The sequence below is a fragment of the Rissa tridactyla genome, chromosome 5 (assembly GCF_028500815.1).
Source record: "Rissa tridactyla isolate bRisTri1 chromosome 5, bRisTri1.patW.cur.20221130, whole genome shotgun sequence".
In the NCBI taxonomy this organism is placed as follows: domain Eukaryota; kingdom Metazoa; phylum Chordata; class Aves; order Charadriiformes; family Laridae; genus Rissa; species Rissa tridactyla.
Window position 1 is genome coordinate 29,666,649 of NC_071470.1, and position 12,250 is coordinate 29,678,898.

General features: G+C 40.0%; 1 protein-coding gene across 3 annotated transcripts in view; it reads right to left on the reverse strand.

The window, feature by feature from the left end:
• Window positions 1-12,250, reverse strand: part of ABLIM2 (actin binding LIM protein family member 2) — a 145,318-nt gene that overhangs the window by 76,859 nt on the left and 56,209 nt on the right. For all 3 annotated transcript variants that reach the window (XM_054202677.1, XM_054202675.1, XM_054202676.1), the window contains exon 4: window positions 3,448-3,563. In XM_054202677.1, coding sequence (XP_054058652.1) covers window positions 3,448-3,563 — 116 coding nt within the window. The remainder of the gene's footprint in view (window positions 1-3,447; window positions 3,564-12,250) is intronic.

The window sequence follows — 12,250 nt, forward strand, 5'->3', positions numbered from 1 at the left end:
CCCTAAGGAGACGCTCTGTTAGTGCAATTGTAAATGTTTAACTTCTTAGTGCACAACAATAAAGGATAGTTCTTATTTTCCTTTAGTGGATTTGGAATGGATTAAGGGAGCAATAATATGCCTCTCTAATATCACCCTGTAGAGCACCAATATGTGGAAACAAGCCCAGCACAAAAGCGTACGCACCACGGATCAGAACATTTGAATTTTGCTAATAGAAAAGAACATTTGGGTGTGTACCTGGATATAGTCCCACAAGACAATAAATACTGCAGTATCTATTATTTAACTGCAATCAGATATTATTTTTTTTTTTTTATCTCCTCTGCACCAGGGGTTCATCTGGTAATCTAATTTAATCTCAGTGCTTGAGGGTTTATTTCACAAATTTAATACAACACTGTGTGCTCAGATGTTATTCACCTTTGATCTGGTGTAAGCTCGTGTGAGCAGAAAAGCAGCATTTTGTGAGCTACTTTTTTATTCCTAACTGCTGTTTTCTCTGTTAAGTTCCAGATAATTAAAAACAAATATTGTGGTTGCTATGCCAACAGTGCCTCTTGATGCAATGTCCTTGTCTTCCCGTCTTGGATGTAGCATCCTTTGGTGACTCACCTAGTTTCAACCAATAACTCTACAGAACACATCAATTTGCTGCTACATGTTGATATTCTTCCCTAAGTACTCTTTCAACATCAACACTGCCACAAGAGGTTTTCACAGCTAGCATTTTATAAAAGAAACAAAACAGGTAGCTAGGTATTTATATAATAATAAAAAATTCAAGGACTCAGGGAAAAAGCAAATATTTGACATTTTTCATTTCTTTCAAATGTAATGCGTAAAGAAGGTCAAAAACTAAACCGGGAGGATGAAAACAGAGGGACTGCTCAGAAGGGGCAGTAATGTTGGGAGCTCAGTGAGTCCCAAGAGATCTCCTGAAAGCATTCCTGAGCTCGTCAGAGATAAACAGGCTGACAAATAACATACATAGTACTTATCAGGCAGTCCTGAGCCAAGAGCAAAGCCAACGTAACAGCAGGTCAACGTACTACCTGGTCCTTGACACAGCTTGCTTGAAGTCACCTGTTTTTGTGCACTACTGTTCTTTTATAAAAAGAATTGTTTGTTTAAAACCTCAAGGTCTTTTCCAAGAAGACTGTTGTTAAAACAAGGAGACACTAATGCCATTTATTGCTTTGTATCATATGTGGCATAGCTACAGACAGCCATTCTGGACTTTCAATTTTCCAGCTCAACCAAAACATCCCTGACACTGCTTCTTTATTCCTGAAATCCTTAGTTCTAACCTAAGGATTAGCAAGTGCTTGGAAAACTGCTGTTATTACACATCGCTCTTCCATGTTTTACATATTAATTTGAATGCTTCCCAAATTCTTTATTATCTTTTTAGATAATTGGTTAATTTTCTCTGTATTGTCATTGGTCAGGCTCTGACATTTCCTGCTCCATATACATGCACACACCTCCATGTATTCATGGCTGCAATGCTTCCCATTGACTCATTAAAGCTCTATTCCCCACAGCAATGCCGGATTACATCATTACTACCCAATTTCCTGAAGCCCACGAGCTCTGCAGCTCCTGGGCCAGCTGGGTGCTGCACATCACCATGAAATCCTAAAATGCTGCCCTGCAGCAGCACTGCAAGACACCGGGGAGATGGAGTAAGGAAGAGACAAGAATGGACTTAGTCTATACAGGTAAGGAAGATACTTATCTGGGATCCTGACAACATCATGGCACAATTTACTTGCAGAACAGATACGGACCTCAGTTTGCCATTTAAGAAGCCATGGCATCTATCAGCTCGCCCCATCACTACATAGTTTGAGAAGCAGAGTTGATAAGTCTCAGGTGAAGACCAAATCAAATTATTTCAGAAATCCAGTCTACAGTGTGGCAGATAGCCAGGTTTGAACCAAGGCTCTTATGTGAATCCACTAAAACCTGTAGCAAGCAAGATTTCTTCCATTTCTGGTAAGTTTTAAAGCAGACCTATATTTGAGGTTTAAATACTCGCATCTGTGAGATTTTATTCAGGGAAAAGCTAAACTTTTGCTTTCCCAGGTCAGGTTTTGCCACAAAGATTGTGCTCTTTCTCTTTGAGGTCAGTGGTTTGCTGAGGTTTGCAGGTACCCGTGCACTGGGAAGGCTTGGTGCAGTGACCTCAGAGAGCTGGGGAAATGCAACAGAAGAAAACTCTCTATAGGGGGGGTGTGTATACAGAGAAAGGGAATATAAGTACATTAAAGGAATCTGTGTCACAGATAATCAAATGAAGTTGTTCTGTCAGTACTCAACCAGGCAAATAATTTCCATTAAAGTCAAAGCCGCTTTTCCCGTATGACAAGGAGACAAACAGACGATTGGCCATTAAAGTATGGATCTGCAAATGCAGCCAGCCAAGATGGCTGAGGATGATCCACCTCTGGAATAAGTGACAAGAGAAAGCACCTAAGAGAGGGCCATCTCCTCCCCAAAAAGAGAACAGCATTAGCAACAGCTTAGTGTCTCTCATTGCATGCACACAGCAGGTTTTGCTGACAAACCGGAGAAACGAGATGGTGAAAACTTCTGTAAAGAGAGAGATGTGGGGAAAAACAAAGAAAAAAGAAAAAAAGGAGAAATTTCTCCCTGAAGTTAGCTGAATCCCTTACACACAAAGAAGAGCAATCTATGGGGTCCCTTCCTCAGCCATGCCGAATCCAGCTCAATGTGATATGATAGTCATTAAAAACATTTCTCTCTTTGCTGTTTAATTGAAGAATTGCTGTTGATGTTTAGTTACATACAGGTGGTGGATGTATGTTAAAGCATGGCAGCTCCTCGTGCACAAACTGACAGAGGAACAGAGTTCAGAGGAACAATGCCACTCTATGATCTGCTGCAAAAAACATCCTATCAAAAGAACACATTTCTTCTCTGAAGTGTTTGTATCTTCTGATAGTACACAACAGTACTGAGGTCAAGGCAAATGTCCCTCTGGTCACGTTGCATACATTAACCCTTCCTGTGTAGTATTTAGGCATGCGGTCCTGTCACTGGTATTTTCTGAAGCAACCATGGAACACTTAAATATCATGTTGGATTCTATTTTAGCTGGAGTTGGACTAAATCCTCAAAAATATTAACTTCTATATTGCACCTTTCTCCAAATAATTTGATTTACTCCAGTTTTAACCAAATGTTCTGGGAAGTTCTGCGTACTGTTAAAACTATAATGGTACCGTTTGTGTTTCTTTTTAGTATCAGACTTCTCGGAAAACTATGATACCCTTTTTCACATGACTACTTTGTATTTCTTGACACCTTTTAAGCAGCATAGTGGTAAAAATTCCAGTTAAACATATTGGTAAAATTACGTTCTTTAAACCTCTACAGACTAAGAAGTATCAACAGAAAAGAGCAGAAACCCCTACTTACTTCGGAGGTTCTGTACGGGGAAAGAGCCGGCGCTGCTGGAAGGGGGCAGAGAACATTTCTGGCAGATGCACTCCTTCCCATTAAAAGTTACGCGGTCGCCTGCAGGGAAAGGTAGCCTACAACAGAGGAAACAAAAGCAAACAGGTTACAGTCTCACGCCTATATCAAAATTCAATATCTTCCCATTAAAAGGAACTGAATATTGCTCAGGTTTCGTTTCCTCTACTTGCCCAGTTCTCATTCACAATTTTTCAGCCACTTGGAGGATAAAGCATCGAAGGGACATACCAACCAGACAAATGCAAATGCAGATGTTATAGCAACTTAGAAAAAAAATAAAATATCTAAAGATACAAAACCCCATTCAACTCCAAATTCTTGCGTAGCTAAAACTGTAGTATCATCAAGGCTTGATCACTGAACAGGATCAGTTGCAAAATGAAAATAAAATTGGCATTAGAAGCAGTAAGTATGGACAAAAGCAGCTGCTTTTATGTTGTTAAAATGCTGCATGACAGTGATAACTTTCGTACATTAAAAAAACCAGCCGTTGTCCTCCCAACTTTGATCATATCAAAGTCCTTCTCTTAATCTATATGCTCAGAAAGCAGATGTCAATGAAGTCTCACAGGAGAAAATCTATCCCACTTATAAAACCCAAAGTGTCTACCATTACTTGCTAGCTCTACTCAAGAATAGCTCTCCTTACACTTAATTAAATCCTGCATTTTTATCAATGTCTGCAAAACAAAAAGCTTTCCGCTGTGAGCTTTCTTGCCTAGATAAAGAAACTACTGAGTTGTCTTCCCTAAGAGGACCAGATGGAGAAATCACTTCATAATGCAGCAAAGGATGGAGAGGATTTAGAAACACATTTCACTCCACCCAAAGCTCATGTCCAACTAAATCCCAAGCGAGCTACCAAAATATGGCTTAAGTGGGGCACAAACATAATGCAAGCCTTCTGCCTCGTGGTGAAGTCCATCTGATCAGATTGTTTCATTAACATTTCATTAAAACTATGCATGACGTTCCCCACAAACGCTATCAAATTCATGCCAATTAAAAGGTTGTCTTCACTGCAAAAGCTGTACAGCTTCTTGTTACACTTATACTTCTATATAACCATATACTTCTATATAAGCATAAACATTATTTTGCTCCCTAAACCACCCAAGAGTGGCTTATTCTACATTTGTGTTGTATTTAAAAGAAAATTTTTATTACTTCAAAAGAGAACGAAAACAATGCTGTCCTTTGTTTCCAAATAATGTTACTAAATAACAGTAAAAAAGTGTTCCCTACTGTCATACGTTTTGGTTCACAGGCAATACTTTGAAAATTATGAGGACACGTAATTTAAATATTGTTGTATCTTCGGAGATCTGATAATGAATTCTGCTTTTCACCATTTTTTTTTTCCCCTTCACTAATGACTTAATACTCCAAATACTTGCTACCTTCTTACTTACCAAAAGTTAAGCTAAGGAAAAATATCTTATGGAAATAGCCTTTAAAATTATCTTGCTCTTTGACACAACTAAATGTTCCATGTGTGACTCTGGTACAAACAGGCCCAACGCCATGTTAGTATAGATCCAGGAGTCCTCAAGTTCCACCTGTTCAAGAGAGGACTTTGTACCATGAATTCTACTCGCTAACTGGATCAGAAGACAACAACACTGTCTCTAGTATGTAACAGACAGTATGTGATGGAGCCGCGCTGCTCGCAAGAAGCAAGTCTCTCCCGTCTTGCAGCAATCCAGCAGCAGCAAACTCCTGTGTTATGTATAAAAACCAAAAACGTTCTTTTTAGGTCATAGCTGTCGTTCGCAATGGATTTTTATACTGCTTAAACTCAGACCCTTCTAATACATGGAATAACGAAAGGGTTTCATGAACATGGTTGAGGTTGGAAAGGACCTCTGGACATGAACATACATTCATTTGAATAAAAATTACCATAAATGTGATATACTTCTATATAGATCATGAAAATTAATGACTAATTACCAAAAACTGTCTTAACAATGGAGTGACATAATTCAAATGCTATCCTAGTTTCCTACTACCAATGTGAAAGACAAAAGCCAAGGAATTTCAGCTGTTCCAGAATTGAGACAAGAACTTGTAACTGACCTCCTATGTGTTTTTAGGAAGACATCTCATCTTGATTTACAGACACCCGTATATTTATTATGACCACTGGTAATCTATTTTGAATTAAACCCCCACAAAAATGATAACCTGCTCCACAGATACAATCACACAACTACATTGCCTACCTCAATACCTTTCATTCTCGTGCCCGCCCTGGGTAGGATATTACCATCAAGTATGCTTTGCCATACTCGTTATGGGGAACAAGACAGGGAACTCGGCTCATGACACAACTGGACTCTCATGAGATGTCTCAGTAAAACAGCAGGCTTTGCACTGTTAATAGTCCTGGAGACGGTGACATCCTGGAAGCCATGAACAATTCACTGCTCTGAAGAAGCACCGCGACCACTGAGCATTCTTTTATCTAGCATATTAGGAGCAGAAGCCAGAGGCAAAGTTAATAAATTTTCTGACTCAATGATTTACCTAACAAAAATCCATCTGAACACAGAAGCCCATCTGAAACAGATGGGCCAAGTATCAAGTAGAAGTAGGGACTGCTCACTTCGAATTGGCTCAGCTACATCAGGCAATTAAACAATTTGAAAGAACGTGCAGTTAAAACTTAGAGAGGAATAGGATAATTGACCTCCTATACCACAGAGCCAGGCAGATGACACCCACAAATCATGCCAAAGCTCACAGGCACCACAGCATGCCACAGAGTCTCCTTTGGGATGACTGTGTGTGAAGGCTTTCCTACCCCATAAAAATATCTTATTTGACCTATTTCTGAAAGTTTAGCAACAATTCACTGTGCCTTTCGATTCAGAGGGGAGAGGGCAACAATTTCACTTCTCTATTAAGTTTTTCACATCTGCAAGCTACCTTACTCTACAAAAAAATCCTCCTTGGAAGTTGTCTGCCCAAAGGTACAGGCAGATGTTGCCTTCCCTCACTGGTCTTCTAAACTCGTAATTAAGTCTTGGTGTTTGCTTCACTATTGCGTTGATCATACACAACACATTTGCCAGTATTTCTGTAACATCTGACCTCTCCCTTTCACAAGCAGCCCTATGTGAGGATTTCAATGCTGGTACGAGTGAAGGCACAACAGAAGGTGATAACAGTCAATTAACAAGGTTTCGGTTTCTGAGCTCTTTAACTTGTGAGCAAGACTATAAATAGCATTGTAGGTTAAGAGCAGTGTATCTGCCTTTGAATATAATGACATCTCACAACCAGTCACTCACTGAACATTGCTAGGTATGGGTTTTAATTAGCTACTTATCCTTTTAAAAATATTCAGTGTGATTTTCACAGTTGGCTAATCTATTTTTAAAATGAGAATTAAGAGCATCTTTAAAGGAGCTCGCTGAAATTACTTGTAGGAGTTTAATACATCTTCTGTGATTCACTTCCCAATGAATTTTGGTTTATCCACCTACCTACAATATTTGTAAACCCAGAAATGACTGGAGCTGACCAACAAAATTATATTGTAAAACATCAAACCACGACCAGCCTAATTCAGGGTAACTGTGTGCCGACACTGAAATGTCTGGTCCTGGGCTTGTCCTTCTCCACACCATGCCTCAACTTATGCAGCTGTGGGCAAGTCATTCAAGCTTTCTGGGCTAAAAGAAAATATTCAGGTTTTTTCAGAGCAGATGGATGGCCTTCTGTTCTTTAAGTTGCTGATCTGACTCTGTGGCTGAACAGTCAACTAAATTTTATATAGTAAAATTAACAGAAGCATATGGTCAGGGTTGTGGGAAGAACAAAGCTATTCATTTCATTAGCAGACTGCAGTTACCTTGGCTGAGGTGTAGTGTCAGACTGCAACCTAAGGACCTACAGGATAGAATTCTGCTCTAATTTCTACCTGGTACAATCACATCCCTCAAGGTTGCTCCATAGGGATGAATTTGACAAAGGTGTTAAACAAGTGGACAAAGTGGGCATTACTTGCTACCTGCGGCCTTCATGAATATTAACAAGGCGAATGCTAAGTCCTGCACCAAGGGAGGAATAACCCCATGCACCAGTACAACACGGGGGTCAATGAGCTGGAATGCGTAAAAAGACACAGGGTCCTGGTGGAAGCCAAGGTGAATGTGTGTCAGCAGAGCGTCCCTGCGGCAAAGGCGGCCAACTGCATCTGGGCTGCATTAGAGTAGTCAGCAGGTCCAGGAAACTGACCTTTCCCTCTGTTCATCATTTGAGCGACTGCATCTGGAGCAACATGTACCATTTTGCGCTCCTCAGGATAAGATTTACTGGGGGGAGACCAGTGCAGGTGGCTAGGTCCAGAGCTGGAGCACAGGATGCATGAGCAGTGGCTGAAGGAGTGAGACTTGTTCAGCCTTAAAATGCTCAGGCAAGATCTTATTGCTGTCTAAAACTACCCGATGATGTGTATATGAAGTTGGAGCCAGGCTCTTGCCAGAGGTATAAAGTAAAAGGACAAGAGGTAGCAGACATAAGCTGGAACATGGGAAAAGCCAACTCACTATAAGGAGGAAAAAACCACTTCCATAAGCGTGCTCAAATGCTGGAACAGGCTATCCACGGAGTTTGTGGGATCTCCGTTCCTTGTAGATATTTAAAATGTGACTGGACAGTGTCCGCAGCAGCCTGCTCAAACTGGACTTGCCTTGAGCCAGGGGTTGGACCACAGGACCTCCACAGGTCCCTTCAATCCTACATGACTCTAGGGCAACAGGTATGTTCCATGCGGAAACCTGAAGAGCTGGACAGCAAACCTCCTTTGTTCAGAAAACACCATATATTGATAAATCTACGTGTTTCAGAATCAAAATGCCAAGAACACTCACTCTGATTTCAAAACTTTGGCCTCAACATCCAGATGAAGAAGCATGCATCATAAGATGCTTTAAGAAGTACCCAGTACAGCTTAAGCAGCACTAAAAAAAAGTGAGTAATTAAAAAGGTTTAGCATTTTAAAAAAAGTCTGACATAATTGCTACATTCCAGAACAAACTGAATTTTAACTTCTAATTTTCAGTATTGTTTTATTTTCTTAAGAAATACATACACAAAAGCCATCAGCTTCTTTCTAGAAATAGCAGCCTTGTATGTAGGACCCATTTGGGGGAAAAAAAAAAGTTATCAATTTTCTGAATTTTTATATTCAACTGCCTGGCCACAGTGAATTACCTTCTTGAAGGTAACAGAAATACAAATGGATTGAGAGAAGTTCTAGATCTGGATTCGGCACCAAACCCCTTGAAAAATATGTAACTGCCTTTTACCCCTCCACACGTTATTCGCCTCTGCGTGGCACACGTTCAGCTTCTGCCAATACGCTGTTTCAAGACAAAGCTTCCTAAATTCAGACAAAATACTGAACTCTCATATCCAAATTCTGTAAAGAAAACCTGAACCTATTTGGTTATTAACCTGGAACATACATCCTAATTTATTCCCCCAGGAACGTATATAATAGTTATCCCTTTCAGTATTCTTTTTAGTAAAGGTTGGAAAAATATAGGTTTTTGTGACACATAAGAGATGAAGAGAGAAGGAGAATTTGACTCTTAAATAAGGGCTATATTTTTTACAAACTTTAATGAAAAGAATACTGAAATTAAAGGGATAAATATTATACACATTCCTCCAACTGGGTGAATAAACAACGCCCCAATTTTACCAATTACATTAAGCCTTAAAACCAAAACCCAGATTTTTGATACCCTATGGACACACAGAACATTAGTAACACTGAAATCAAATACAGACCCCTATGCATAGCACAAATTTATGCTGATCATACATCTTATAGATGTATGGTCTGCATAGATGTATTAAGACTTCTGAAAATTCCCATTTTTGAAAATATTATCACAGGGATGATTACCCATTGCTTTCTGAAAGACTCCACTTCCTGCCCTTTGCCATCCTGCATAAAATACTCCTGGGAGCCGTACTCCCTGTCTCTGTCAGTAGGACTTTTGGTTTGGGAAAAACTCATGCTGTGGTTACATGAGACAATAAATGTAACTTAAGGATTCCTAAGTAACCAGATCGAACATGCCGCATCTACAGAACTTACATAAGAGTTTAAGCTCACTCTGGCAGTCCATACTTGTTCATTCCTGTCTCTGACACCCGTATAATTGTGTGCACAATTTTAATAAAGCTCAGCTTCTAGTGATACAGATAGCCTTCGTTTTCTCCCTCCTTCTATTTCGCTTTTACAAGCACGTGAACCTTTTGGAGGAAATGTCTTTGGCAGCCCTCTGCAGGGCACAGCCCCTTCCAGTTAACGAAATGGTAAGCGTACAATCACTCACTCACCTCCCGTGAATTCGGAGTAAGGAGTTAATATGCAACGTTTTTTCATCTATGCTGTTATTCTTCTACTCATTCCTAGTTTTAGGCATTATCATCATGAAACACCAGAGCAGAAAACCATTTCACCGGACTATAAACAGCACTGGAAGAAGAAGGGGCCAAACCCTCAATCTTTATGCCAGCAGTGCAAACATGCAATTAAAACCTAAATTTGTTTAGGAGCAAACCAGTCAATGCAAGATAGAGAGAAACAATCACGTAAGACAACACATTATAGTGTACTTTTAATAGTTTTTCTCTGAACTCTTTTTTTTTTTTTTTTTTTCCTCCACACTTTGACCTGTGGCAGCCCTGGGCAATAGCATCCGAGTCTCAGGGGATGCCCAGGGACCAGTCTGGTTTTTGATTGGGTTTTGGTTTTGGCAAGCTTTTTGACCGAGGAGAGCAGCAGCTTCAGAATGCAGAGCAGAGGGCACCAGGGCACACAGCTCTTTTCTGTGACGCTGGGCCACATGGCATTCAAGACCAGTAATACCACAAGCTCCAGAAAACAAACGGGCTTATGTTACTGGCTTTTCCCCACCGCTCCAGCTAGCTGTACGCACATTAGATTTTCGCACTGATTTTACCATCTGAAGCAATATACCCTTCCTACCAGTTTCTATTCAAATCTTCTCTGAAAATAAGAAAAAAGGAGTTGCTACTGTGACTGGTTTACTATTCAACGCAGGAACAGTTTAAAAGTGTTACTTGAGAGCTACAGAAATACAGGTTATAAAAGTGGTCATTTAAAGCACTTAACCATCCTGCACCACTCTGGAGACCCGTGCCATGAGTGCAAAGTGCCTTCTGCTGCCAATATTTTTCTGCTGAAGTTGGTAAGAGCCTTGCTTGCTTTCCATTAGAGCAGGACCGGCCCTGCTGTCAGGCTGTCAGCACCTCTCACGCACACACCGTTCTGCAAATCAGATTTCTAACCGAGTGCCCACATTAACGTCCAGCTGTAAAAGGCGCTGATCAGCCAACTGCCCCAGGCAGCGTGCTTTTGGCTCATTACTTAAGGTTTCTGCCCGTCTGTAAGAAATGAGGACACAAATGGTACTCCGTCCTCTTCCCACCACAGAAAATACCAAGGTAGAATGCTTTACAATCCTGCACCTCAAATCAAACTGCTCTACTTTTTTGCTATTTAATTTTAATTTTTTTAAACAAGCAAACAAAAAAGTTCTTTGGTCTGCTTAAGCCACATGTATTTATAGTCTACCCACCTTATTTTTACTGAGCATGTCACTCAATAAAATAAATGCTGATGATGTTTAGATAGGACACTCTTTCCCATAAAAACCATAATGATGTTTAGATAGGACAGGACACTCTTTCCCATAAAAAAAACCATAAATTATGTCTGGCTTGCAAAGAGTGGGGTAATTGAAGCAGTGCTGATTTAAAGCAGTTGAGGACCTGGTCCAGTTTTTTTTACTATAAACAGATGATAGGATTCTTCTGTTGCTCTGCACCACAACTCAGTGTTACAGCCCCCCTGGGAGACACTAATTGAATCCGGTTAGTCAGCAGGGCATTAGTTGGCTCTGATAAAGACAGCAGGAATTTGTGTGTCCATCTAAGGAAAGCAACAGAAGCAAATCCACTTATTCCTACTGAAGTTTTAGACAGCAGCAATTAGAAACTTCATCACTGAAATCACTTTTAATCCAATTATTTAGTTCTAGATAAGTTTAGGGAACATCTCTGATTTTTTTTTTTTTTTATATGAAATACTGTTGTATCAGGAACTTCATTTTTAAAAGCTTTAGCATGTCTTCAACAAACATGGTATTTGTAGCATGTTCTAGTGAGTATTTTCACTGTATTGCAACACAGCTCACCTGCATTGTTAGGTACTTAAGAATAAACAGTTTAGCCATATGGAAAATTATTCCGAATTTCCAGGGAGATGAGACAAATTGTACTACCAAGCTCCAAACTATCAGCTGAAGGACTGACTCAATACAGCAGGAGGTTGGTATATCCAACAGCCTGACTGAAACCTAGGTTAGGTTCCAAGTTGCTAAGTACAGTAACACACAGGTAAATAATTTATGCCTGAATGCTAAACACTAATGGTGGGGCTGAGGATACAAAGCACATTTAGCAGGAAAATGGAATCAACCAGTTTTTCTTTTTCTCTGAAATGAAAAAGTACCTCGCTTTACAGAAGGTACTAGTGCTAAGAAGAAAGGTACGAAGAATTAGCTGTGCTCATTTGCAGAAGAGCTGTAATACTGACAGGCTGCAGGCCAAGAGCATGTACAGCCAGCAGTTAACTCATGAGATCCACAATTACCCAAATAAATAATTTTTCCTCCTATTTAAGAAAAAAAAA